General features: G+C 33.2%; 8 protein-coding genes across 11 annotated transcripts; 7 read left to right on the forward strand and 1 right to left on the reverse strand.

Moving 5' to 3' along the window:
- The first annotated feature begins 1,057 nt into the window (after window positions 1–1,057).
- On the forward strand, window positions 1,058–2,864 carry LOC104788814 (MATH domain and coiled-coil domain-containing protein At2g42465). 3 transcript variants are annotated; one of them, XM_087451884.1, is made up of 4 exons: window positions 1,058–1,347; window positions 1,465–1,625; window positions 1,744–2,003; window positions 2,074–2,864. In XM_087451884.1, the coding sequence occupies exons 1-4, from the start codon at window positions 1,244–1,246 to the stop codon at window positions 2,080–2,082; spliced, it is 534 nt and encodes a 177-aa protein (XP_087308010.1). In that variant the 5' UTR covers window positions 1,058–1,243; the 3' UTR covers window positions 2,083–2,864. The 3 variants fall into 3 exon arrangements, with proteins under 3 accessions (XP_087308010.1, XP_087308009.1, XP_010512897.2); XM_087451883.1 differs by having other exon boundaries at window positions 1,097–1,347; window positions 1,738–2,003; XM_010514595.2 differs by having other exon boundaries at window positions 1,097–1,347.
- An 878-nt stretch (window positions 2,865–3,742) lies between these two features.
- On the forward strand, window positions 3,743–5,426 carry LOC104785123 (MATH domain and coiled-coil domain-containing protein At2g42460-like). Its single transcript, XM_010510266.3, has 4 exons — window positions 3,743–4,061; window positions 4,184–4,344; window positions 4,466–4,671; window positions 4,754–5,426. The coding sequence occupies exons 1-4, from the start codon at window positions 3,955–3,957 to the stop codon at window positions 5,201–5,203; spliced, it is 924 nt and encodes a 307-aa protein (XP_010508568.2). The 5' UTR covers window positions 3,743–3,954; the 3' UTR covers window positions 5,204–5,426.
- Window positions 5,427–6,260: 834 nt separating this feature from the next.
- LOC104788815 (MATH domain and coiled-coil domain-containing protein At2g42470-like) lies at window positions 6,261–7,486 on the forward strand. The gene is made up of 4 exons (XM_087452090.1): window positions 6,261–6,364; window positions 6,452–6,630; window positions 6,739–6,989; window positions 7,067–7,486. The coding sequence occupies exons 1-4, from the start codon at window positions 6,261–6,263 to the stop codon at window positions 7,484–7,486; spliced, it is 954 nt and encodes a 317-aa protein (XP_087308216.1).
- Window positions 7,487–8,845: 1,359 nt separating this feature from the next.
- Window positions 8,846–10,139, forward strand: LOC104785124 (MATH domain and coiled-coil domain-containing protein At2g42470-like). The gene is made up of 3 exons (XM_010510267.3): window positions 8,846–9,108; window positions 9,265–9,443; window positions 9,532–10,139. Exons 2-3 carry the CDS (start codon window positions 9,291–9,293, stop codon window positions 9,937–9,939), a joined length of 561 nt encoding a protein of 186 aa, XP_010508569.2. The 5' UTR covers window positions 8,846–9,108; window positions 9,265–9,290; the 3' UTR covers window positions 9,940–10,139.
- A 443-nt stretch (window positions 10,140–10,582) lies between these two features.
- Window positions 10,583–12,188, forward strand: LOC104785126 (MATH domain and coiled-coil domain-containing protein At2g42470-like). 2 transcript variants are annotated; one of them, XM_010510269.2, is made up of 5 exons: window positions 10,583–10,798; window positions 10,881–10,989; window positions 11,072–11,238; window positions 11,334–11,539; window positions 11,639–12,188. In XM_010510269.2, the coding sequence occupies exons 1-5, from the start codon at window positions 10,771–10,773 to the stop codon at window positions 12,041–12,043; spliced, it is 915 nt and encodes a 304-aa protein (XP_010508571.2). In that variant the 5' UTR covers window positions 10,583–10,770; the 3' UTR covers window positions 12,044–12,188. The 2 variants fall into 2 exon arrangements, with proteins under 2 accessions (XP_010508571.2, XP_087308011.1); XM_087451885.1 differs by having other exon boundaries at window positions 10,587–10,798; window positions 11,337–11,539.
- Window positions 12,189–12,471: 283 nt separating this feature from the next.
- On the forward strand, window positions 12,472–15,416 carry LOC104785127 (uncharacterized). Its single transcript, XM_010510270.3, has 8 exons — window positions 12,472–12,745; window positions 12,921–13,247; window positions 13,336–13,523; window positions 13,609–13,959; window positions 14,048–14,248; window positions 14,338–14,408; window positions 14,489–14,628; window positions 14,722–15,416. The coding sequence occupies exons 1-8, from the start codon at window positions 12,706–12,708 to the stop codon at window positions 15,054–15,056; spliced, it is 1,653 nt and encodes a 550-aa protein (XP_010508572.2). The 5' UTR covers window positions 12,472–12,705; the 3' UTR covers window positions 15,057–15,416.
- Window positions 15,417–18,733: 3,317 nt separating this feature from the next.
- Window positions 18,734–19,684, forward strand: LOC104785128 (LOB domain-containing protein 17-like). The gene is made up of 2 exons (XM_010510272.2): window positions 18,734–19,050; window positions 19,165–19,684. Exons 1-2 carry the CDS (start codon window positions 18,772–18,774, stop codon window positions 19,630–19,632), a joined length of 747 nt encoding a protein of 248 aa, XP_010508574.2. The 5' UTR covers window positions 18,734–18,771; the 3' UTR covers window positions 19,633–19,684.
- Window positions 19,685–23,229: 3,545 nt separating this feature from the next.
- LOC104785129 (LOB domain-containing protein 16-like) lies at window positions 23,230–25,206 on the reverse strand. The gene is made up of 2 exons (XM_010510274.3): window positions 24,670–25,206; window positions 23,230–23,752 (listed from the first exon to the last, which is right to left on the reverse strand). The coding sequence occupies exons 1-2, from the start codon at window positions 24,970–24,972 to the stop codon at window positions 23,318–23,320; spliced, it is 738 nt and encodes a 245-aa protein (XP_010508576.1). The 5' UTR covers window positions 24,973–25,206; the 3' UTR covers window positions 23,230–23,317.
- Window positions 25,207–26,648: the final 1,442 nt, after the last annotated feature.

Genomic DNA, 26,648 nt, shown 5'->3' on the forward strand with positions numbered 1-26,648 from the left:
AACGATTTATTTTAAAATTGTCGACTTTTTTTTGTTTGATTGTTTTTTTACATTGTCGACTTTTGATGATGTTGACTTATTTGTTTTGTTTGTTGACTTATATTTTTTTCCCGTCGATTTGTTTGCTCTTAGTAGACTTATTTCATTTTAAGTTGACTTATTAATATGATTGACTTTTTGAACTATCGACTTATATTTTATTCCTACTGATTTAGATTTTTTCTTTGTTGGCTTCTATTAAAAAAGTTGATGTATTTTTTTATTAATTGATATGTTATGTAGTCGATTTTTTTGAACTGTTGATTTATTTTTTAAAAGCTCACAATTTTTTATTATTTTATTAAACTTAATAATTTTCTTAAATCTCAACTGAAACCCAGATTTAGAACACAACCCCAATTAAAACTCAGACATGCTTTATCACCTTCTTAAATACAAAACCATGAGATGAAACTAACCACGGTGGAAAACGTAGTCGATGACGGAGAGGGCACAAAGGTGGGAGCCGGCGACGGAAAGAGGAGAATATAACTGTGATTTTGTCCTTTTTTGTATTGTTTATGTTTTATAAAATCACATTTTTATTTCTTTATCTGAATTTTAATTTGTTATTGATTAATATTATCCGTAATAAACTACTTTATAATTATGTAAATTTTTTCAATATCTAATTTACAAACAGTGATTTTTAAAAATAATTTTCTAACATAAATTAATTTAATTATTAATTAATGGCATATTTTATTTATTTTATCTGAATTTAATTTTTTAATTATTGATTAATATTATATATAATAAATCAGTTCATCATTTTATAAAACCAATTTAGCAAATTCCGATTATCTAGTTTGGATAATGTTTTTAAAAATATTTTTTTTCTTATGAATTAATTTAATTATATTTAATTATATTGTATTTGTTTTTAATTAATTTGTAATTGAGAATAAAATAGTCATTTAATGCAATACATAAGGTACATTTCAAAGACTTAAAAAACTTAGTATAGATTTCAAATTTCCTATTAAGTTCAAATAATGTATTCAAATTTTTTTTTTTTAATTTTAGTAGATAATAAGGATTATCTTTGTTTATTTTATTAAGGTGTCCATTTGTCACACTAATCAGATTTTATATTCATATGTGCTTAGATATCTTCGCCTTACGATTCAAGGATCAAACAAATACATCTCAAAAGCGTTTCCTCCTCCCTCGAAGAAGTACCAAAACCCTAAAAAACTAACAGATGGGGACGCAGTTCCGCAAGGCTTTAACTTTGACGGTAACCAATTTCTCCCAAAAGAGTTCTCCAATAAACTCTCCTCCGTTCCCAAGCGGTGGTTGCGATTGGTAAAGAGAGTCACACTCTTGAGCTTTCTCAATTTCATTATGTTTTTCTTAAAAATCGCTAAGCACTTATGAAGAAGGTTAATCTTGAATCTTATTGTGGTTTTTTTTTTCTTATAGGATTATAAAAGTTTATCCCAAGGGCAGTGGTGATGATAATTACTTGTCTCTGTTCCTGTCCCCTGATGATCCTAAATCACTTGGAATTAACTGGAAAAGGAAAGCTAATTTTTACTTTGTTTTGCTGAATCAATCAGGCAGAGAACTCCATAAAACACCTGGTAGTTTAACCTTATCTTCTCTCTTTGTGTCTGTCTTTTAAGAGAAATCAACCAAACACATCATATCAAAGCTGATTGAAGCCTTAAGATTTACCTTTTTGTATTTTAACAGAAATAGGTGATCAATGGTTTTGCGCTGACTCACTAAGCTGGGGGTTTCCACAGACGTTGCCTCGAAAAAAGCTTGTAGACAAAATCTATTTGGACAATGACATATTCAAAATTGAAATCTATATTAAAGTTGTTGAGGTTGTTGAAGGATACCATATGTTTCCAGCTTCATTCACTAATAAGCTCTTACAAAGCTGCTTAGAGTATCCAGATAAGTCTGAGAAGGACACTGTTGATGTTAATGGTTTTCAAGTTCTTTCTTCTCAGGTAAGTTGCTTCTTTTTTCTTTCTGATTAATCGAAAACCACACACGATTCAAACTTTTAAGTTTTGGCAGGTTACTTAAGTGAGGCAGGTTTTTGAGGAGCATCCAGATATAGCAGTAGATATCAGATCAAAGAACCAAGTAGTAAAGACAGAATACATGAACGTCCTTCTTAGGGTTATGGAGACAATGGGAAAGCCGCCACAGAGTATCTCAGAGACTGAGCTAACCAATGTTCATAGCGAATTGACCGAGCTGACGGAAGTAGGTTTCAAGGTGGAGTGGTTGAAGACAAAACTTGAGGAGTTTTCCGTGGAGTGGAAGAAAGCAAATCCTGATGGGTGTAGGATTCAACAGCTTGAGGAACACGTCAAGAATCTTGAGCTAACTGTGTCAGATCTCAAAGCTGAACTAGACATGGAGAAGGCCAAATCTACTAGTGATGCTGCTACAATTTTGTTATTGCAGGATACATTGTCTGATCTCAAAATTGAACTCGGTAAGGAGAAGGCAAAAACTGCTACTGCTACTGATAAATTTTTGTTGTTGAAGGAGACGTATTCTGATCTCAAAGTTGAACTGGACAAGGAGAAAGCCAAATCTAGTAGTGCTGCTGCTAAAGTTTTGTCATTGGAAGAGACTTTGTCTAATCTTAAAGTTGAATTTAATCAGAAGAGAGGAAGTCCAGCTGGTGATAATGTTTTGTCGTGGGAAGATGATGATGATGATTTATTTTCAAATACTAACTGTCTAGGAATTCAGAAGAAGACAAATGTTTACAAAAGAATAAACTGAAAGATATTACATTCTCTGTTTTGCTCTTCATATAAAATAAATAAAACTTAGTATATAAACTTATATTACTCTGTTTAGACATAGATCGTGTTTAACCATATTCTGCATTGGCCTCTTGAAATCAAGTATTGAAAATAAATCATATGTTATTCAAATCATATACTTAAAAAAGATTCAAAATTTTAATATTATTGAATTAGTGATTTGAAGAAATACTTAAAAATATTCACGGTTACTGGAAAAAAAAAAACACTCATTGAACTACTCTTTTTTTTTTGGGCAAACACTCATTGAACTACTTTACTTCTAATAAACTAGGTAGTAGACATGCGTTTTACGGAATTAATTATTATTTATTTTTTTGTTATTTTTATAATTGATTATCTTAATGATAATATTTTAAAATTATTTAAGTGAAAATCTATCATGTCTTTTTAAAAAAAGTCTTCATTATTTGATCAACTAAAAAGTCCAAATACTTTTTTAGTATTTGTCAAAATAAATATATTGAAATATAAAATATTGAATTACTAATGTAATGGTTTGGATAATAAAAAAATATGTGTGATAACGATAACCAATTGTATCATGTATATATTAATTTTTTGTTATATATATTAATCTTACTGATGAAGATGTTATTAATATTAAATTGCTTTTGTGATTTGCACAATTTAATATAAATTGTTGGGAATTGAATCATCTTGATGGCAAATTAATGTAAATAATGTGGAAGGTAATAATTAAAACTCAAATTGGCTTTAGAATTCTATAATACTGACACATCAGCCAAAATGCTTCCCTATTAATATATAGGAGATTTTAGAGATTTAAAAATACAATAATCTAATCTTATGGTTTTAATTGGGATTTAGATAGATTTTACAATTAAATCATAAGAACTTACTTAAATCATATTAAAAAAAATCATTAAAATCAAATAATTGACAATATTGGGCTGAATACGCCCTTTTAGATTTTGGTTAATTCCCTTTTCAAAATAGGAAATTGGAATTACAAAAGTGTTTTTTCTTTGGCTTCTGATATATATAAAAACGTGATTGACGTATGAATGTCCGTCCTATATCAAGAATCAAACAAGTCTCTACTCTCTAATCCCTCACAGCTGGAAGAACCAAGCCTTAAAGATCTTTTGAGATGAATGAGACGGAGTTGCAGAAGACTTTTACATGGGAGATAGGCAACTTCTCCGTAAGGAAATTTCCAATAGAGTCTACTGTGTTCTCAAGCGGAGGCTGCGAATGGTAAAACCTAGAAGAACTAACTCAATAGCTTTCTTAAACCCAATTGTCTAGATTCTACAACTAATTAAACTTGTACGTATCCCTAAGTAGGGTTTAATCAGGTTTTTTTTTCTTTCTCTTAGGTATGTTCTAGTTCGTCCCAAGGGAGATGGATTTGAAGATTACTTGTCTTTGTATCTGTGCGTTGCGAACCCTAAGTCATTGCAACCTGGATGGAAAAGGCGAGCCAGTTTGCACTTCATTATGTTGAATCAATCAGGCAAAGAGGTCCATAGAACATCAGGTAAGATAACTTATTTTCCAAGTCTGAATTGTTAAGAAGCAGGAACTAATATAATTATCTCAATGATATAGAGGAAAAAACAAAACTTAAAGAATTAATTTATCCTTCGATTGTTTTACAGAACGATGTGGCTTTTTTGACTCTGAGATACTTGGCTGGGGTTTTCGAGCAGCGTTGCCTCTTAACAAGTTACAGGATAAAGAGTTGTTGGAGAACAACACACTAATCATTAATGTATACGCTAAAGTTACTGAAGTTGTTCATCAAGGAGATGAAACTAGGAAGGAGATGGTCGATTTCAGAGGTTTCAATGTTCTTTCTTCTCAAGTAAGTTAAGAATCCCCCAGGTATTTTAGTAGATGCAGCCTAAGTTTGGATTTGATTGACAATAATTACATATTATTAGCAGGTTACTTCAGTGAGCCAGATTTTCGCAAAGTACCCAAATTTTGCGGTAGATTTCAAACCAAAAGCCAAAGCGGTGAGGACAGCATACATGAAGAATCTCCTCGGCCTAATCAAGACAGTAAACCAGCCTCCAGACAGCTTCACAGAGACTGAACTAGTTAAGGCTTACAGCAAGTTAATTGATCTAATGGGAGTGGGCTTTAAGGTGGACTGGTTGAAGTCAAAGCTTGATGAGGTTTCCTCGGAGAGGAAGAAAAAACTTGATGCTGATGCGGCTCGGGTCCAAGAACTCGAGCAAAAGGTTAAGAATCTTGAGTCGATGGTGTCGAATCTTGAACTTGAACTTGACAAGGAGAAAGCCAAGTCTCATACTGAACCTAATTTTCTCTCGTTGAACGATGATGTTTCCTTTACGACAACTCAGAGTAATCTGATTCGACGGAGGAGATAGGATTAAGAAAAGAAAAAACAGACTGGAAGAAAATAATATATGTTCATCGTTTCTTTCTTCACATTCTCCTTTTTTTAAGTTTTTCTTTTAAATAAATTTGAGTTCATGTGTTAATGTGTTTTCCTAAGGTGCCTTGAGTCACAAGTGTTTGATTATGTTTTTTCTAGAATCTCAGTCTCATGAATCCGAATAATAATACTAAAATGTTATAATTATGATGAAATAGAGAAACGAGCTGAAGCTGCAGAATACCCTGTATGTCGATTAATATGAATGAGGTAAATACAGGAGAACAAGATCTCGGCTCAACAGAAGTAACAAAATCATTGTATTTTGTAGAAACCACTTCAGAAATGCTAACTTTGCAACGCCTTTGTTGCATAGTGCTAAACTACTCATCACACAGATATGAAAACACATTACAGATTACTGATATAAACATTTAAGTTCAAATTAGTAATCATAAATATCTTTGGAATTTGGCATTACTATGTTGGTCGTTTCATTACGAAACTAAAACAGAGTTTCCTTGCAACAAAAGGTGTTATATGGCAAAAAGCATGATCAGTTATAAGTTTAAATTTTCCGGTCCCTTTGTTTCTTTAAACGTTGTGAATTTGTGTTTTTTACCCTCCTCTGTAGCAAAACAGAGAACATCCTCTGTTTCTCAACCAAGCCCTAAAAAAAAGGGGTTTTTGACTTGTACAGGAAGATACCAACATGGGATTTTTCAAAGGCAAAAATTGCTGCCCTACGTAGTCTGGCATTATCATATACTATTAATTTATAAAAAAACAAATATAATTAATTAAATTGCTTCAGAACTGTTGTTACATTATTACAGAGGAATAATTAGATTTGGTCAATAATTGCTTAAATTTTGATTTTTTAATTTTTTCAATTTTATTTTCAGGTTTCATTGATTAAGTTTGGTTTTGTTCTCCGTTCTTCTATAAATAGAGGAGAAGGGTTCATGTCAACGTGTTAACTGTTAAGATGTCAAAAACAAAATTTTGCCAGAGAGTTAGTCTTTAAGTTATAAACCCCGTTAAGAGATATGGAGAATCATGAGAAGACAAGTTTCAGGTTTGAGATAGATAACTTCTCAGAGAAGAAAGCTGCAATGTCGTCTCCTATATTTATAAGCGGCGGATGCGAATGGTAAAAACGAGAAAGAATCACTTCTTTTAGTTTTCTTAAACATTCGTTTACTAGATTCAACAATAACTTTGTATATTTCTTTATCAGGTTCGTTAGAGTTCACCCAAAGGGATGCCCTATTGAAGATTACTTGTCTGTGTATCTTTACTTGTCTGTGTATCTTTACGTGGCAAATCATGAATCATTACGAAATGGATGGAAAAAGAGAGCTACCTATTCATTCATTGTGCTGAATCAATCGCTCAGAGAGCTCAAAAGAACAACTGGTTATTAACTTATCTTCTTCTCTTTTTTTTTCTGTGTGTGTGCATTAACTTATCTTCAACCACCGAAGAAGAAAGGTTGAGAAATCTATTTTTGTTTTTGTCTTACAGAAGCATGCGACTTGTTCTGTGATGTGGTCCCAGGCTGGGGTTATCCCAAAGTGTTGCCTGTTGCCAAGCTTCAAGAAGAAGGGTATTTTGAGAAGAAGAAACCAAGCTTCTCCTCGAGTCAGTTCTTAGGCTGGGGTCAGGACAAACTGATCATTCAAGTCGAAATAAAAGTAGTTGAAGATGTTCATGAAGAAGAGTTAACTGGGAAGGAGATGTTAGATTTTAATGGTTTCCCGATTCTTTATACTCAGGTATGTATGTTTATGAGCTTGTGAAATCTTGTTGTTAAATATGATTTTGATTTATATATCACTTTTCTCGTTGGCAGTTGGCTTCAGTGAGCAAGATTTTCGTAAATCACATGGACTTTGCAGATGATTTCAGACCAAAGGACAAAGGAGTGAAGACAGCGTACATGAATCTTCTTCTCAGCCTCATCGAGACACTGTGCAAGCCTCCACTAAGCTTCTCTGAGACTGAGCTAAGTAACGCTCGTAATGAGTTGAGCGAGTTAACTGAAGCAGGTTTTAAGCTGGATTGGTTAGAGGCAAAGCTGGACGAGGTTTCCTTGGAGAGGAAGAATGCAACTGCTAATAGTTACCGTGTGGAAGAACTTGAGGCACGCATCAAGAATATGGAGCTGACTTTGTCGGATCTCAAGGTTGAACTGAACAAGGAGAAAAATACCAAATTTACTAAGATTTTGTCGTTTGACGACATTGTTGGAAGTCGTAATTATCAAATTTGATCCACAAATATCTCTGGGATTTGGCATTGCCTTTGTTCGTTGTCTCATCATTTGTTTAGTCATCGTCACTTTTCCTTCAAACATGCATACTTCTTCAAGCGGTCACATCTGAGATGTTTGTTCACAACAATAGTCTTTCACTACATGGTTTAAACTTTAAACTACATTATATTTATGTTTTGATTGGTTAATATATACAATCTATTTTTTTCTACAGCTAAACATAATTTATATAATCGTGAGGGTTGGTCATGTCTTTTATCTACTACGAACTATAGGATCGACAATAAATTTTACTTACGATTATATAAATTTAAAGTCCATTCTTTCATGAACTTTATGTATCTGATTCTAAGAACTATAGGATCGACAATAAATTTTACTTACGCTAACAAATTATACTAGCTCATGTACATCATTTCTAACTAAAAACCAATTTGTATAGATTGACATATACTTTTTTATACAGACCTGCTTTTACAAATTACCACGCTAAGTCTCTTCTAATTAACCAAGTGCCTTTGGCCTAGTGGTAAAGGGGCTCCAGCTGGAGCTTCCGCCCTGGGTTCAAATCCCCTTGGCCACCCAGAAACGCCTTAAGTGGTAAGAAAACATGGATTTCTCGTGGGCCTCGTGGGATTAGTCTTTGGGCCTAGAAAGCCTTTAGGATCCCCACGGTTAACAAAAAAAAAAAAAAAAAAAAAAAAAAAAAAAAAAAAAAGTCTCTTCTAATTTTTAAACTAATTAATATGGAAACAAATCTTGCCTTTATCAAGAAAAGTTCACAACGTTTTACATAATAGGAGACAAACCCAAACCCAATAGAAAATAGGTATACACTAGCTAGACCTTATCATAAATGATATAAACTTATCCCAAATAATACATGTAATTATCCTAATATAAAAATATACTGAAATATTGTAGGTTTAGGCCCATAATTACCGGTGTATATAAATAGGGTTTTAGCTGAGTACAGCTCACAGAATTCTTGTTACAAAATTTCACTGCAAGAATTTGTCTTTTGCTTGACAAACGAAGCCTAATTAAGAAAGCGTTTTCATAAGATATGGGGAATGAGATGAGTGTCTCAGGTATGTAATAGTTTCTCCTGACTTCTTTTGTTTGCTTTTTATCCTCTGAGAGCACGTACCAAACAAGTTACAAGTTTATGAGAATTATGTTTGTGAATTTGTTCCTCAAAGAAAATCCAAGAGGCTAAAAATTAAAGCGTTTTGAACAGATTTGGGTGAACAGTTGGAAACGAGTTACACGTTTATGATAGATAACTTCTCCCATAGGAAAGCTTCGATTAGGTCTCCTACGTTCTTAAGCGGTCAATGCGAATGGTAAGCGAGTAGAATCAATGTTTAGGCTATACAGAAATTTCTATTTGATCATTTAGCACTGAAAAGGGTCCCCTACTCTTTGCTTTTCTTTTTCTTATCTTCTCAGGTATGTTGAAGTTAATCCCAAAAATAGCAAATATGGTAATAGCTTGTGGCTGTATTTGGCCGTTGAGAATCCTTATTCATCAAGCATATATTCTGGATGGAGTAGGAGAGCTAATTTTCGCTTCATTATTTTAAACCAATCCGGAAAAGTTGTCTACAAAACAAATGGTAAGAAATTAATTAAATGATCATATCTTCCATATGTAGTTAGGATATGAGTTATAAGAAAAGTAACATCATATCTCTTTTTTTTTTTGGTTGGACATCATATCTCTCATTTATGAAGACGATAAGTTAAATATATATTTTGTTTTTGTCTTACAGACACATCAACCTTGTTCAGCGGTCATATGCCAGCCCAGGGTGTTTGCATACTTAAAGGAATGGGAGGTCTAGAAAACGACAAACTGATTGTCAAAGTAGAAGTTAAAGTAGTTGAAGTAGGATATTTAACTGGGAGGGAGATGTCTGAAGTCGAAACGTTCGAGGTTCCATTAACTCAGGTACGTATGCTAATTAAGAAGCTTCACGATTTCTTGTTGTTTAAGTATGATCTATATATATATATATATATACCTTTCCCGTTGGCAGGTTCAAACAGTGAGAAAGATTTTCGAAAAGCACCCGGACATTGCAGTAGATTTCAAACCAAAAAGCCCAGCGTTGAAGACAGCATACATGATTGTCCTCCTCGGCCTTATCCAGAAACTGCGCAAGCCTCCACAGGGCCTTTCTAAGACTGAGCTAGAAGACGCTCAAAACGAGTTGAGCGAGCCAACGGAAGCGGGATTCAAGCTAGATTGGTTAAAGACAAAGCTTGAGGAGGTTTCTTTAAAGAGGAAGAATGCATTTGCTGGTGGTTGTCAGGTTGAAGAAGTGGAGGAACGCATCAAGAATCTGGAGCTGACTTTGTCGGATCTCAAAGTTGAACTGAAAAGTGAGAAGGCTAAATCTGCTGTTGATAATGCTAGACTTTTGTCGCTTGACGACATTCTTTGATGTGAAAATCAAGTTTTTCCCTTTATTTTATCTTTTTGGTTAGTAAACACTCATAAGTTAGTCATTAATTTGTTATAATTATGAGGCTCTTTGTTATATTTTTGGGGCTCCTTATTTCATTAGTCTTTTCTCTATGATTAAGTTTCGTTATATTCTTTCTCCTCTAGAAAAATCAGAGAACTCTATTTTGTTGGATATTATCTCTGGTTTTTACTAAAACCTAGAAAGACAAATTCATTATCTAATTATTGACCGACTTCCAGGATTATCTTTAGAATAAATCTTTATGTTCATCAGTATGAGAGAAGGCAATAATTAAGTAGCAAAGGAAAAATAAAATAAAAATCTTATTAATTTAGAAAAAGCTTTTAGAAAAATATAAGACTTTTAATATAAGAAATTGTGTTTCTCTTTTATTTATTTCTTTTCAATTCATTTCCCTTTATTTAACCCATTCATTGTAATATATATGTGTGTGTAAATGTAAATGTAATCTCCCTTAATTCTAATTCAAAATCTTATTAATGATATGTTGTTACTTGTCACCTTTTATGGAATGTATCCAACATACATAATAGGTGTGATATTTTATAATTAATTTTATTTAGGTCTATAAATACTCATTTATAATGATCAAGAAAATAAAAAGAAATAAAAAGCTAGTATCTATAAACATAAGTATTTCTTTGACATATATAAACTCAAAGTCTCTTGAAAAAAAAAAAAAAAAAAAATCTTTTTAGTCCTTCGGGTCCCCTAAGCACAAATTTCCCTACAAGATTTCATCTTTAGATTGAAAAACAAAGCCTAAAGTAAGCGTTTTGATCAGATATGGGGAATCAAATGCAGAAGATCTCAGGTATGTTGCTGAGGTTTTGTTAGTTTTTTTTTCTTTATGTCTAATTTTCTGAAAGCAACGTAACAAAGCCTACTTTAAACAGGTGCGAGGAATCAAAAGCAGACGAGTTTCACGTTTGAGATAGATAACTTCTCGGAGAAGAAAGCTCATGAGATATCGTCTCCTTTATTCGGATGCGGCGGATGCGAATGGTAAAACAAAAATTATTTGGAACTATATATATCCAAACATATTAGATGTAGAGTTAAACGAAGGTTTCTTTTATTTTCTCAGGTATGTTACCGTTCATCCCATGGGAGACCATTGCTGTGATCACTTGGCTGTGTACATGAATGTTGCCAGAACTAGATCATTTAGAACTGGATGGAAAAAGAGAGTTAGTTATCGCTTCGTTTTGTTGAATCAGTCGGGCAAAGAGCTCCATACATTTGGAACACCTAGTAATGTTCCTATCTATCATGTTTGAATCTGTACTATAGAACAATAATTATAAATCATATAATCATAATGAATAACAAAAGTCTATGTCTTACAGAAGAAGGCAGCTTGTTCTGTGATGAGGCCCGAGGCTGGGGTTATCCCAAAGTATTACCTCTTAGCAAGCTTAAAGAAGAAGATTTTTTAGAGAATGACAAACTGATCATTAAAGTGGAAGTAAAAGTAGTTGAAGATGTTTATGTAGAAGAGGTAACTAGGAAGGGGATGTTAGATCTCAATGGTTTCGAAGTTCATTATACTAAGGTATATGTTAAGAAAACATTTTTGTATTTTTTTAAGAGTAATCGAAACATATTTTTGATATATAATATATGATTTCTCATGCAACTTTCTCGTTGGCAGGGTGTTTTAGTGAGCAAGATTTTCGCAAAGCACCCGGACATTGCAGTAGATGTCAAACCGACGAACCAAGTAGTGAAGACAGCATACATGGATGTCCTCCTCAGCCTCATCGAGACACTGCGTAAGCCTCCACAGAGCTTTTCGAATGCTGACGTAGGAAAGGCTTTGCGCAATTTGAAAGAGCTAACAGAAGCAGGCTTCAGGCTAGATTGGTTAAAGGAAAAGCTCGACGAAGTCGTCTCGAAGAGGAAGAATGGAACTGATGATGGTTCTCGGGTCAAAGAAATGGAAGAACACATCAACAGTCTGGAGCTGATTTTGTGGAATCTCAAAGTTGAACTGAACAAGGAGAAGGCTAAAGCTGCTGCTTCTGCTAAGCTCTTGCCGCTTGACGACATTGTTTGATGTCAAAATAAAAGTTCTTTTAAAAGTTCGTATATTATATTCATGGTTCCAAAAATGTATCAGTTAACGCGACCGTTATGTTCTGTAATAATGACAGATTTGGATTTGTTACTTAAACTATTTAAGATTTGGTTTGTTCACTTAACTTCTGTCTCTTTTCTCCTTCCTCTATAAAAGAAAACAGAGGAAATCCTCTGTTCTTTCAATTGCAAAATCCTCTTAAAAAAAAAAAGAAAGTATTCAGATGTTTTATTAAGAATTCTGATTCCAAAAATGGAGGAAGAGAAAGATTAGATAATATACCAAGGTCGATGCCATCATTGAATTTGAAACCCTAAAATGTAATGCATGCATATGTCTTTGACCCAAAGACGTAGATAGCCCCGTTTTATTTTTCCTTAAATTACTGGACTTAAAATGGACTAAATAAGAAAAGGCCCAATTAAGCCCATAACTCGTTACTGAATTTACAAGTCTTGAAGAACCAATCCAGTCGGTGTGCTTTTCCTCAGGTTTTGGTTTTTCCGATCATCTCCGACTTAATGCTCCGCCGTATCTTCAAAGTTTCCCTTACTAAGAGTTTTCTCTCTCCTCCGCCGTCGGCTTCGAAAGGAGGATTTTTTATTTTTTTGGACGGTGAAAGCCAATTCTGAGCTTCGCCAATGGCTAGCAGAGCATTGAACCGGCGTCTATGGAACTTATGTAAGCTCTAATTACTCTTTACTTGTTGGAAATTTCAAGCCTTTTTAGTATAATCCAATAGAGTGGATGAGAATATTGAATTGATGAGACTTAGCTTTGTTAATTGACTATGTTTGTATATGAAAGTTTTGAAATTTTAGTAAGGATTCTTGAAAAGTTTCAGCCTTTTGTTCAGTTGTAGAAGGTTCACCGTTCAAGAAGAGACGTGGATTATATCAAGGAGTTGTTTACAATGTTATCAAACGATTTCAGTCGCATCTATCAGAATCAGGCAAGGTAGAGAAGGAGTTAGAAGAACAGGGACAGGGAGCAGAGAAGAGAACCACTAGTAGAGCTTCTTCAAAGTCTGGATTAGAGGATATAAGACGATTTGAGCCAGGAGTAGACAGTGATGGCTCTAGTGATGAAGATACAGGTGATGGGAAGTGGAAACTGGACCTAGCTTGGCTCACAAAAGCACTTGAGCCAGCTATGCAATTGCGTAGATGGGCTCTTCCAACAGGTATTTATTATATATGGTTGCGTTTTCACTGTGCTTTTTTTTAAACCATATAGCCCGAGGCAATGTTTGATGTGTGTTTTTTTTCTAGGAGAGAAGTCACCGCCTGGTACTCGATCTCTGTCTGAGATTATTGCTAGTATTCAGAGGAGTAAGCTTGGGATTGAAGGTTGGACTCTTGGTGATCTTACAATTGGTCTCTATCTTATATATCTTAGACAAGCATCCTTGTCTCCATTTGAGGACGTCAAGGGTGTTGAAGTTGTTTCAGAGTCTACAGTAAGAACATTAATTCTGATCATTGTCATGTTGATGATAACTTCCTTTTTTTACCAAATTCTAAGTAGCTTTATTGTTTTTTCAGGTTTATGATCTCATATACAATGCTGAGTTAGCGAAAGGTTGTTATAGGGATAGTGTGACTGGTCTTGCAAAGAACACTATGCTTCGCGAGAATAACATTCTTAAATTTGTGAAAGATTCAAGTGTTATGAGGCCTGGTTATTACATAGGAGTTGATCATCGAAGGAAACTTGTTGTTTTTGGGATACGTGGGACACATACAATTTATGATCTTATCACTGATATTGTCTCGTCAAGCGATGAAGAGGTCACTTTTGAAGGCTACTCAACGCACTTTGGAACCGCTGAGTCTGCACGATGGTTCCTTAACCACGAACTGCAAACTATAAGAAGATGCTTAGAGAAATATGAGGTGATGATATAATCATTGTTGTTTCTCATTTCTTTTGTTTGTGAGATATGAGAAGGATGGATTTATATTGCAATGAACTAATCCATAGGGATACAAGCTAAGGCTTGTTGGTCATTCTCTCGGTGGTGCTATAGCTTCGCTAATGGCGATAATGCTCAGGAAAATGCCAAGGGAGGAATTGGGATTCGATGCTGAGATTATTTCAGCCGTTGGATATGCAACACCTCCTTGTGTTTCCAAAGACCTTGCAGAGAACTGCTCTGAGTTTGTAACAACTATTGTAATGCAGGTCAGAACAAAGAAAAATTCTCTTTTCTTGATCAAACTTTGCTGAGGTTACTCTCTTCTTGGAACTCACAGCATTTCCACCAATTACAGGATGATATTATACCTAGACTAAGTACAGCTTCTCTAGCGAGATTGAGGAATGAGATCCTTCAGACAGATTGGTAAACAAATATTCCTCTTCTTGAAACTTTATTACCCTTATACAATTAGTTTGTTTACTGCGGTGCATTTGTAAATCCAGGACGAGTGTAATCGAGAAGGAAGAATGGAAGAGCGTACTAGATTTGGTTACAAACGCTAAACAAGTTGTCACCTCTGTGCAAGACGTAGCTCGAAAAGTTTCTGACTATGCCAACTTCGGTAACAAGAAAGAACTTCCTGGTAAGTGGTAACTACTACTTGAACACGTTTGTGTAATTCTTTGTATCACAAGAATTCTTAATTACGTACTTAACGCTTCATGAATCTTACCAGAAATCCCATCATCCAAGAACAACCAGTCTGAAACTTTAATCTCTGAAACTACCACTAAAGATATTGTTAAAGTGCCAGAGGAGTTATATGTGCCGGGCGCTGTTTACTATCTAATGAGGAACCTAAGAGGGAACCCGAAAAGCGCAGGAGGAAAACAAGTAGAGTACTTTAGTCTATGGAAGAGAGATCCAGGACAACATTTTCAGAGGATACTTCTTTCAGGTAATTTCATTACAGACCATAAATGTGATAGCCATTACTACGCTCTGCGAGATGTTCTGAAAGGATTTCCCAGTTTCATCGACGAAAGCATCTTCAAGAAGAGATGCAAATGAAATGGGATCTCATCTCTCGGTAGAACGTAATGTTTTTAGTTTGTCTGCAAACATTTTCAAGAATAAATGATCCAGTTTATCACAGCATGAAGAGATTTTTGTTTCTTAGAAACTTTGAAGGATTAATGGCAAGCTGGCTGTGATTGGTTCTACTTTGTTATATGTAAGAATAGATCATTAATGTTGGTTTGTGTTTAGCAAACTGTTATGCATCATACATGATTACATTCATACCCCATGAGACAATTGTATAGTTTAAAGCCGATTTGGGTTGCTTTACTTTTTTGTTGAACTGTTGTATAATACATTGCATAAAGTCCTCGCTTGATTGTATAGTGTCATAAGCTAAACATTACAAAACCTTTTCCTATTAACCCCGTTGCTACACGATTCTCTACTTTGTCGGACCTCGCTATTCACTCCACTGATCCCAACAAGTGTACGTCTTACTCATTCGTATTTTTCGACATTATAAAAGTCCTTGACACAAAAAAAAAAATGGCTCAAATTAATGTTCATAATTAAGCGAATAAAGCAAAGAATGAAATTAAATATTTTTGATTTAGTCACTGATTGGTGGCTACTTAATGTAGTTGTAGGCACTTAAAGAGTAGGTTTATAGCAATGCATAGACCCCCACAAGAAAAGAGAGTGATCCATCATTTTAGAAAGACATGGAGACAGATGGAAAAAAAGAAAGACATGGAGACAAGAAGCGGCGGCTAAGGGAAAGACAAATTGATAACTACCAAATATAGTACATGGAAACCTACTCTTTAAGTGCCTATAGCAATGCATAGGCACTTAGCCGCCGCTTCTTGTCTCCATGTCTTTCTACTACTCTAAATTCCCTTTGTAAGCTAATAAATTACTATTACACTGCTTTCTCCCGATAATTCATCACTTGTTTGATTTTCTTAACAATTTCTTAGAAGAAAAAAACATGTTATTATTTGTATATTGTTTTGGAACTAAGCACATGTAATGATGTAAACGAATATTAAGGCTACGCATAGTCGTTATATTAGTAGAGTTTAGCTAATAGAGCTCTCAAGAAAACGAATTAATGGTGGGTAGTGGTGGCTTATCTTTTGAGTCGACCAACTGGATAAACTCGACGTACATACAAATCGAAACATGAAAGAAGTGAAACACTAAATTATGTTTCGTATACTTAAGATAATGTTCCATATAGTATATAATATCTATATCTTTACTTATTTCCATTACTTTCTGACGTAATCATATACTTAAAATAATGTTCCATATAGTATATAATATATTTACTTATTTCCATCACTTTCTGACGTTAATATGTATGATCTAATGAGAAACAAGGTTGATGTGTCCAGGACTTGCATTCCCTTATGATCTACTGAGAAACAAAATTAAACCATTCCCTTATATTGAGGTTTAGACTTTGAAAATTTTTCCACGTTCAAACTAAAGTACACGCCCAACTATTTTCTTATATGCAAGTAATATTAAATTAATCCATCTTTAACAAGAAAATTATTAACTAACCCGTTATACATATTAAGAACGACGTAAGTAATTTGATATTGTACCATCTTGACAAGGATATAGACATATACTAGTAATTAATTTCGCATATATATAAAATAAACCAACAACATCACTTTCAGGATACTTTCTTGTCCATCCATTAAAAACTCAATATACAACTATTTACCTGATCTTATCTATCTTAAGTACGTAGATTGGTTGTCTCCATGTATTAATACTTCAATAATAAAGATTAGTGGTTTTGTTGACAACAAAAAATACGTTTTAAATTTGCAATCTATTGTGTGTGGGTCAGGGTTTGTCGATCCATAGACCATAGTTCCATACAAAATGTTAATCTTGAACTATATTATATATAATAGATTAATGGAAAAAAGATGGCTAGCTACATGAAGTATTGGAGAATGCATGGTCACACATGCCAAGTATAATATTGTATCATCAACTACACGAAGTATATGTATTGCATGGCCACATGCATGAACTATATGACGTTATGTGGTCAACACCATAGACATACAATCCGGTACATCGGTCGAATGATTCCGGCAAAGACCGACATTGACTCCGGCGTTGACCAACATTGACCAAAAAAATTGTATTTTAATATTTTCTATTAAAAAACATAATAATAAATTATTATATTAAATTATATATGGTTTTTCATGATTAGAAAACATATTCTATTCAATATCTAATTATTTCTATATCTCTAATGTATTCATTCTTATAATTAGTTACTTTTATTTTTGAAGCTAAACTAATAGTTAAATAAAATTATTAATAATTATTTTCAAGAAATATATATATATATATATAGCATATGTAATTATTAATGATTATATATATATAAATCTCTGATCATCATATTATTTAAAATTTTAAATACTACAAGAATCAATAAAATCAAATTCAACTATTTTCATTAGAAAATAATATGCAAAAGATTTGAGTATATGACTCTTTACTTTAAAATTTGCATGGTAAAGAGTATACAAAATTAGATACTCTTTGGTATAAAAAAAAATTTACATACTCCTAATAACATGTAAACAATAACAAAAAATTAACACTATTTACTTTTAATAGATAAAATATAATGATACATAATTATTTTCAATATATAATATAAGGGCATTTGCAAAAATCCTCTTATTCTATATCCTTTTGCAAACATATCCTAAAATCAAGATAAAATCTATTAATATCTTGAAAATAATTATTAATTATTTTTATTTAACTATTATTTTAGCTTTAAAAATAAAATTAATTAATTATAAGAATAAATACATTAGAGATACCTAAGATATTTAGATATTGAATAGAATGTTTTCTAATCATGAAAATTCATAAATAATTTAATATAGTAATTTATTATTTTGTTTTTTCATACAAAAAAATTAAAATACAATTTTTTTTGGTCAATGTTGGTCAACGCCGGAGTCAACGTTGGTCTTAGCCGGAATTATTCGACCGGTGTACCGGATTGTATGTCTATGGTGTTGACCACATAACGTCATATAGTTCATGCATGTGGTCATGCAATACATATACTTCGTGTAGTTGAAGATACAATATTATACTTGGCATGTATAACCATGCATTCTCCAATACTTCGTGTAGTTAGCCATCTTTTTTCCTAGATTAATTAGTATAACATAAAATTAGAAACATTATAATGAACACTACTCAAAAGAAAATAGAAAAATTTAAAAAATGTTTTGTCATCACACTCTACTCAAGCTGTATGAAGACGTATCACATACAATGCAAAGTCTCTGTTGTCTCTACCATATTTTTGGCTCCTTCTTTGGAAACAAATACGTTTCGTTGCTCATTGGTTATAAGTTACACAAATTAAATACATCCATTGATTAATGCAGAGGTTAAGCGGTCTCAGTCAAGTTTCAAAAACAAAAAAAATCCAGATCAATTGTAAATTTATCTTAACAAAAATTCAAGAAAAAAACTAATGACAATTAACAATGAGATATGTGTATACCACTAAGCAGACAAGTTTTGATTAAAGAATGTAATTAGTAGTATATGAAAACCCACCTTCATCAACATCTTTATAAAACTATCCCCTAAGCTAATGCTCCTCCATTCTTAAAGGTACTCAAGGTTAATTATAATCATCATTCATCAAACTAAAGACCTACATACTTAGTAACACATAGTCATCACAATGACGGGCTCTGGCTCTCCTTGTGGAGCTTGCAAGTTCTTAAGAAGGAAATGTATAAAAGGATGTGTGTTTGCCCCATACTTTTGCCATGAACAAGGAGCTTCACATTTTGTAGCCATTCACCAAGTGTTTGGTGCCAGCAATGCTTCTAAATTGCTCTCTCATCTTCCCGTGGAAGATCGACGCGAAGCCGCTACTACAATCTATTATGAAGCTCAAGCTCGCCGTCAAGACCCCACCTATGGCTGCGTTTCTCATATCTTTTCCCTTCAACAACAAGTAAATACATATAACTTCCTTTATTAAAACCCTTATCTTGAATTTTTGATATGACATTTATATATGGATAATTTGGAAATATGGATCCTTAGTTTTTCTTGGTATTATGTGTAGGTTGTGAACCTACAAACACAGGTAGAGATTCCAAAGCAACAAGCAACACAAAGCATGATGGCTAGAGATTCTCCATCCATAGAAGACTCTAATTACTATCGAGATAATAAGCCTCAACATCTTCAAGAACCTCAAGATCTCCATAATCATCATCATCATACCACTTCGAATTATTATCAAAATGGAAGTTTGGAAACGGAGCACAACTCTGATCTAAAGAATATCATGACGTCGTGCTACCACCAGAACCAAACCGGGACGAGGTCATTCATCGGAGCTGGTGGAGATACCACGGCAGCGAGTTACTACTACAACTCCTCAAGCGGCTGCAGTGAAGAAATTAACTCTACCATCGGTGAATTTTCCAAATATTCTGAATTGGATCAACATTTGAACACTTTTAATCAACATCTTCCTGGCGGTGGCGGCAATGATCTGCTGTCCGCGAGTTTTGAGTACACCCCGTAGTCGTGATGTCTTTTTTTTTGGTGAAGATATGAATGAACACGATCAAGAACCGATATATATTAGTAATATAGTATACTTTTACTTTATACGAGTATTAAGTCTTTTTATTGCTTTAGTTTCCATTTGAGTTTGAGCTCATATATCGGAGTCAAATAAATTATTGGGAAACCACAAATAACAAATCCCTAAGCAGCTTAGCTTACTGGCTACTGCGTTGGAAAATTGTGTGTTTAGACATTCTAGGGCCTTATGATGTCCGCCTTTTATATAAATGGAATCTAAACTAAGAATTGTTACCTGAACACTCTATATCTATTGTTTTAATATATCTGGCTATAGTTGTAGAAGGTTTTGGCTATAATTAAATCACGTAAGGTTCTTCCTTACTTTGTACGTACAATATATGTTGTCGATTCGTTGTAACTTTTTGTGTGTGTGTGTGTGTTTTTTTTTCTGTAAGTCAAAAGGGTTTTGCTTTGTCAAATTGTTATAGAATAAGAATAGTATGATTTTCTAAATTAAATATTACTGCTCGTGACATACACTAGAACAAAATAAAATGCTCGAGTCGTGACATATTTTCATTCTATAAATTAGTAGTAATGTTAAAAACACTATTATCTTATCAATTCAAATTAATCGAGTGGGTTTTTCTGGCTGACTGAAAGAAACAAGTGTCGAGATTTCTTCCCCCCGGAGAGATGTATTTTTAATTTGGGCCTAAAACTCCCTGATTGCTATTATAAAGCGTATTGGGCTAGCTTTTCATACTAAATGGGCCTAGAACGTCTCACACTAGTCACTATCACCACCACATGATGACACTGATTAATTAAATGGCCTGGGGAAAGAAATAGATGGTGTGGGTCATACAAACAAACGACTTGTGCAGGCCGCACGTGTGTGTGTGAGAGATTTTAGTTCAACGGTCAAAGACTTCGATTGTACTTAAGCTACGGGCCCACGTGGTGTTAACTCCAGCCGTTTCAGTCTCTTTTTTAACCATTTTTAAAATAAAAAGGAAACAAATTGTGATTTTGACAAGAAGACAATAGTTCGTGTTTATTCCCTGTCAGTCGACATGTCATTGTACTAAAATATACGCATTTTATAATACTACTAGTTATGTGCCACTTTGCTTTCTTTTTTTCTTTTCTTAATAGTTAGCTATCTCTGAACTCTGATCATCATAACAATAATTAGTAATTTACCTTTATATACATGATACATCCAATTAATCCTCTATGATGAGCTTTATCTTTCTTTCATTGTTGCTTTAACATTACTATATTGGTTTGGTTTATATATGAATGAATTAGTAATAAACATATACCCCCTGATGAATGTCTAAGTGGTGGTGAATTTGGTGATATCATGCTTTGACCACCAGCTTTTGATCTGTTTTATTCTTATAATAGTAGAAAGAGTGAGAGAAATTGAATACAATTTTGTCTTCGGTAATGGGCTCGAAGAGGTCGATATTATTTTATTAAGTACGCACATACATAAAATATCTTGACTAAGAACAGGCGTCGCCGTATTCTTGTTCATGACTCAACCACAATAAATTTGTTTGGAGTTTGTAAACAAATTTCTGATGTTTCCCACCTAAATATTAAGTATTATACTTTAAAATACCATATATAAGGTCGACGTGGTGCATTTTTGTTATCCAACTTCAGTCAATGTATATCGTTGACTATTTATCAGAAAGTTAATGAAAATTTCAAGAAATCTGTTCATTGTGAATGGTACGGAGATGTTAAATTGTCTTTCTGACCCCGTAAACAAAAAAAAATGTTAAGCTATCGAAATTTTCCAATCTTCACTTTCCATGTTGAAGTGACCAACATTCTGACATGTTAATGCTAAAATAATAAGGTGAGACATATGTATCAAACATTTTACAATTTTACTGAATATTTGAGTAGCTTACCGAATGTTAAACAGAAGACAGGCTATCAAATTAACTAGACTTAATTAATGTCTGTCAAACTAACTAACCAGTGAACTATTATTTGATCCTTTCTAAAACTCTACGTAAAGTATTGATCATGTGTTAATTAAACTTATTACTATTTTCCTTCTATTAATAACTTGTTTTTGATTAGGTTACCTCGAGATTACAAACCATAAAGTCCTTTCTAAAAAGACTAAAAGAGCACTTGTGATTTTAGGTGTGGACAAGGACAACAATCGAAGCTTCTTGGTGGGGAATCGGGTTAATATTAGATGAGACTGATTAGAGTTGGCAAAGTAAAACTAATTGAAGATCATTATCTGAATTTAATTTAAGACATTGCATACGATTCAGGGGACATTTTGTCTATAGGACCACTACAATTTTTATGGAGGATTGGCGCTATCAGAATTAACAAGACATTGCTTAGTTAATGTTAGGTAAACATGTTTATTAAATGTATTATCAATGCGTGGTCCATTTATATATTACTAGTAATTTTATACTAGATGATATGATTTTCGATGATTTGCTTCTCTGACAGACAATCATAACATCCATACCTCCTATGTTCTCCAAATTCTTTTTTCTTTATCAACAAATTTTCTTTATTGTTTCATCCCTTATAAAATTAATACTATACTTTTATAGTGAAAGTAAAAGTTGACTTATACATATTATTTGTATCGTTTAGACCATATAGTCATATACTACTATTTAGCCTTCATAGAGATGCTAAAAATAAACGGTTAGTTGACATTTAATAACAAGCATGTAAAAATATTAATTCATAGATATGTACAAAGAAAATGTCTTTGTTAAGTTTAGATTTCAATACAATATCAGTTTTAGACAAATTCAAATATTTTTTGCTTGTTGATTATAAATCAACATTAATTTTTTTCTTTTTAGTATCTTCCACGGAAACTAGACAAAATTCGTAACGAGCCAACTAAACTATTTGGTAATGAATTATACACCAATCAAAATGAAATATTTTAAAGTTTCGAATAAGTGTGTCTTCTAAAGTCAACCCCTTGGGTCCGCCGCGCACGTCTACAATTATTATATTTCTAACTTATGAAAATTTAGCGAATCCTTAAACAAACTCATGATACAAGGTGATGGAGCTCAGTCTGCACAGAAGCATCTCTATTAGGATTCCTTTCTATTAATACTAACCTATAGAATTTATCAGTCTGTCAATCATATTATTTTCTCTGTATTTGTGTGACATTTTTTTTTCTTCTGTCATTACCTTCTTTGCTTAGTTTATTTTATTCATGTAACTATGTAAGTAAGTATTATAGTGTCACTGTCGAGTGGGATAGTCACTTATAAATTCATTTTTTGTGGGTAATCTAAGACACGCAATAATTAATCATGCGTGAAAATCACATTTAGTCAACAAACATCTATATTGATCAACGTTGATAACTATAACAAACGAAACCATCGAACTATAACCAATTAATTGTATTGTTTATTTATTTTCGTTTAGAAGATTTGTGATATTGATCGATCAGGACTAAATCATTTATGTTTAAATTAGCTAAACCGAATAAATAAGATTACTGTCCAGCCAAATCTTTCAGCTATTGATCGATGGCCGAACCTCAGCGAATACAAAGCAAACATGGATGAAGACATCTTTATTGATGATAACATGCATGTGAACATGGAATGTTATGTTCTCTGTCTGTATACATAAGTTACCAAATTATCTTAGTTCTTCATCATTCTAAGAGCCAAAGCCTGAAGCTCACCTAAATCGCTACTACAATAATTCACTGATCTCTTCTTGTTAGGATACCCTTCATGAAAGCCTAAACCATCGTGACCGTATACGCTTCCTCCGGTTTGATGAGTGACATGAGTCTCTCGCACATTAGCTGTTGTGGTGACGTCACTGCTCGTGTTGCTGAAAGATTCTTCTAGCGAGCTCTGAGGCGAGACCGGATTATTAGGGTTTACATGACCGTAGTACGGATGATGATCGTATGTTGAGTATGTACTACCGATCGGAGAGCCACTAGTTTGTTGCCACGTCATAAACTGGTTAGTACTCTCCGAGCTGTTTCTTAGATCTCCGGCGGCTGACATCTGGTGGCCAGCGATCTGTGCCTTCATTTGCATGACTTGTGCTTGCAAGTAAGCCACCTATATATAAACGCATCAAACTCTAAGTTAAACAAGATTGATCCAGTTCTATTCAAAAGTTGTAAGCACATATATAAAATATGCTTCCTCCGTTTATTATGAAGTTATAGTCTTTTTTTTTTTTCATTTAACTTGATCCCTTTGTGCTAAGAAAATAAGATGTTGCAATTTTATGTAAATTTATATGGTATTTCTAAATATTAGCTAGGACATATGTATGTAATTTACATACTTATAGTGATTCCTATTCCAAGAATAGTAAATGCATCCAAAGATATAACTAATTTTATAGTATCCACAAATTTTATAGTATTCACAAATTTTTCAAAACATTCATCTTTATGAAACAGAAAGAATATAGTGTCGTTTTCAAAACATCTATTTTTATGAAACGGAAATAATATAGTGTTGTTTACTCAAGATATTTTTATGAAACTGAAAAATGTAGTGTAGTTTACTCAAAATTTCTTATGAAACGGAAAATATAATGTCATTTACTCAAGATTTTGATGAGTCGAAAATGACAAACAAACACCTGTTAAATTTGTAAACAATATTCCTTCCAATTGATTATTTTGAACTGATCTATTTATGTGGTTGACAAAATAAAATTTAAAAATTTTATGAAAAAACTGATTACCTATTTGTAACGTTTCCTAAAAACTCTACAATTAAGATCTCAAGCTTTTTAATTTTTTAGGCAAAAAATAGTAATAACAATAATGAAGAAAAGCCCTAATGTGAAAGCAAGCGATATGATGGGAAAATAAGTTGTTACTAATTCATCAAAATTTTGTGAGAACATTTAATCTCATATGTACGAAGTCTCATACCAACCAACCACCACTAAAATTATGCAGTGACTAAACAAATAGTCTATAAATAATGATGAGTCACTAACGTACTGGGTCAATTACCTGTTGTTGAAGGGCGAAAATATGAGAGACACAGCCATAAACAGGGTCATGAAGACGAGCCTGAGCTTCGTAAGCGATGGTGACAACAGCTTCACATCGATCACGGATTGGAACATTAAGCAAAAGCTTAGAAACGTTGCTTGCTCCAAACACCTTGTGAATAGCTGCAAATCTTGCTGCTCCTTGTTCCGATGAGAAGTACGGTGCAAATATACAATCGGATGCACACTTCCTCCTCAGGAACTTGCATGCACCGCATGGTGAACCTGATCCCGCCGTTGTACCGCTACCGGAAGATGCCATCGGCGAAACAAACAAAAAGAGTGTTGATTTTTATGTTATTTGTACAAAAAGAAAGAAGGGTTCCCTTGTTTCGGTTTCTTATGTCCCTTTTTGTTGGTTGGATATTTTTGAGAGATGTTGAAAGGATTGGAAGAAGGAATGGTTTTAGAATTGGGATCGTCGTCGGAGATGTGCACGAGCGAACTAGGAAATGGTGATGGAGGAAAAAGAAAAAGAAATGAAATGATGATGGAGAAGTGTTTGTTGTCTTTGGGTCGATTTTATAAAAGGAACATTATGATGAGAGAGAAGAGGTCTTTTTTTCTTCTTTTTTTTTCTTAGGCATACTTATTTTATATCTTCACTCAATGATTATTTACAATCACATATTATATGATACTATTTTAATTTGTTATTTTTGGTCTACCATATTGTGTCATCTCTGTATATAAAATCCTTAAATTCTCCATCAATAGAGTATGAGCCATACTTATCGTTTCGTTTATATGTATATTGTAATATTTTATAAAACTGTAATTCGAATGACATAATCTTCATCTTTTATATTCTACTTTTTATATATGGAGTTTTGACTATATTAGAATTGGAATTTTATGCTATAGTGGGTATTTCATTTTAAGTCATACACAACTTACATTTTTTTTTAACACTTGAACACAACTTCCACTATTGTCTAAAAAGATTTATTAACGAATCCTATAAATGATGATACTTAGCTGAAATATGTGATCCGATTTTGAAATGCTTCTATAAGAGCTTTTCCGCTTAATAAAAAATCACAAATCCTTACAAAATCTTGATTTGAACTCTCGCTGAAAATATATACAAACTCCAAATCACTCGAGCCATTAATCAATCTAGAGTCTTCACTAAATTTTTTTTTGATTTTTATAATCTCTCAAGCTAGATGTTACGTTGTCTAATAATGTTAGTACGTAGCGGATCCATAAAATACATTTAGTCCATTCACAAGCTTTACGTTAGCTTTGAATTCACATATAAACACTATATTTAGTCGGTTGATAGATCATGAACTAAAATACAGTATGGAAGTGTATATGAAGAGTTGCGTTGTCTACAAATAACAACATTTTGCTAACACCATTAACATTAACTGAGATCATGTTTTCTAATTTCTACAAATAAAAAGAATGCAATTAATGTCCAAATTTATCGAATGAGCCAAAGGGTGTGAATGGTAGACAATGGAGGGTCACATGTTGGATTCTAAGGAGACAATCAATCATGGAGACTGCAACATGAGATTTTAATTTTATTGGATTTCAATTTTTTTCTATACAATTATTCGATTTCAATTTAGTTAGTTCCACTTATTTTTCTTCTCATTCGTGGATTTCTATAGAAAAATATCCATATTTTTAGTAGTGAGGTAGTCTTAGGTCTCCTATCTCTTTTTATCGTATTATTTTATATTCGTGTATACGTTTGGTTTCTTGGAGCTTCAAAGCGAACTCAACTTAATAATCTATTTTGTTCTATCTTCTTTTATTATTTTAAAATTGTAGAAAAGTTATTTATAAGTTCTTCCGCCGAACGCCGGACATCGGAACTGCTGCTGTTTGTCGTGATGTGTGGGTGACCGGGTGAACCGGCAAATGCCCGTAAAGATGTACCGACAAATGCTAATGCCATGAATGTATTTGAAACCCATTCTT

Source organism: Camelina sativa, chromosome 5 (genome assembly GCF_030686135.1).
Source record: "Camelina sativa cultivar CO46 ecotype springtype chromosome 5, ASM3068613v1".
Classification (NCBI taxonomy): domain Eukaryota; kingdom Viridiplantae; phylum Streptophyta; class Magnoliopsida; order Brassicales; family Brassicaceae; genus Camelina; species Camelina sativa.

Excerpts from the sequence above, each read along its gene's own strand:
- LOC104788814 (XM_010514595.2), top strand. The coding sequence starts at position 2,161 with ATGAACGTCCTTCTTAGGGTTATGGAGACAATGGGAAAGCCGCCACAG.
- LOC104785128 (XM_010510272.2), top strand. The coding sequence starts at position 18,772 with ATGACGGGCTCTGGCTCTCCTTGTGGAGCTTGCAAGTTCTTAAGAAGG. Across the intron at positions 19,051-19,164 it reads TCTTTTCCCTTCAACAACAA|GTTGTGAACCTACAAACACA; the intron begins GTAAATACATAT and ends TATTATGTGTAG.
- LOC104785124 (XM_010510267.3), top strand. The coding sequence starts at position 9,291 with ATGCCAGCCCAGGGTGTTTGCATACTTAAAGGAATGGGAGGTCTAGAA. Across the intron at positions 9,444-9,531 it reads TCGAGGTTCCATTAACTCAG|GTTCAAACAGTGAGAAAGAT; the intron begins GTACGTATGCTA and ends TCCCGTTGGCAG.
- LOC104785126 (XM_010510269.2), top strand. The coding sequence starts at position 10,771 with ATGGGGAATCAAATGCAGAAGATCTCAG. Across the intron at positions 10,990-11,071 it reads GGATGCGGCGGATGCGAATG|GTATGTTACCGTTCATCCCA; the intron begins GTAAAACAAAAA and ends TTATTTTCTCAG. Across the intron at positions 11,239-11,333 it reads CCATACATTTGGAACACCTA|AAGAAGGCAGCTTGTTCTGT; the intron begins GTAATGTTCCTA and ends TATGTCTTACAG.
- LOC104785123 (XM_010510266.3), top strand. The coding sequence starts at position 3,955 with ATGAATGAGACGGAGTTGCAGAAGACTTTTACATGGGAGATAGGCAAC. Across the intron at positions 4,345-4,465 it reads AGAGGTCCATAGAACATCAG|AACGATGTGGCTTTTTTGAC; the intron begins GTAAGATAACTT and ends ATTGTTTTACAG. Across the intron at positions 4,672-4,753 it reads TCAATGTTCTTTCTTCTCAA|GTTACTTCAGTGAGCCAGAT; the intron begins GTAAGTTAAGAA and ends TATTATTAGCAG.
- LOC104788815 (XM_087452090.1), top strand. The coding sequence starts at position 6,261 with ATGGAGAATCATGAGAAGACAAGTTTCAGGTTTGAGATAGATAACTTC. Across the intron at positions 6,365-6,451 it reads ATAAGCGGCGGATGCGAATG|GTTCGTTAGAGTTCACCCAA; the intron begins GTAAAAACGAGA and ends TTTCTTTATCAG. Across the intron at positions 6,631-6,738 it reads AGAGCTCAAAAGAACAACTG|AAGCATGCGACTTGTTCTGT; the intron begins GTTATTAACTTA and ends TTTGTCTTACAG.
- LOC104785127 (XM_010510270.3), top strand. The coding sequence starts at position 12,706 with ATGGCTAGCAGAGCATTGAACCGGCGTCTATGGAACTTAT. Across the intron at positions 13,248-13,335 it reads TAGATGGGCTCTTCCAACAG|GAGAGAAGTCACCGCCTGGT; the intron begins GTATTTATTATA and ends TTTTTTTTCTAG. Across the intron at positions 13,524-13,608 it reads AAGTTGTTTCAGAGTCTACA|GTTTATGATCTCATATACAA; the intron begins GTAAGAACATTA and ends TTGTTTTTTCAG.
- LOC104785129 (XM_010510274.3), bottom strand. The coding sequence starts at position 24,972 with ATGGCATCTTCCGGTAGCGGTACAACGGCGGGATCAGGTTCACCATGC. Across the intron at positions 23,753-24,669 it reads TTTTCGCCCTTCAACAACAG|GTGGCTTACTTGCAAGCACA; the intron begins GTAATTGACCCA and ends GTTTATATATAG.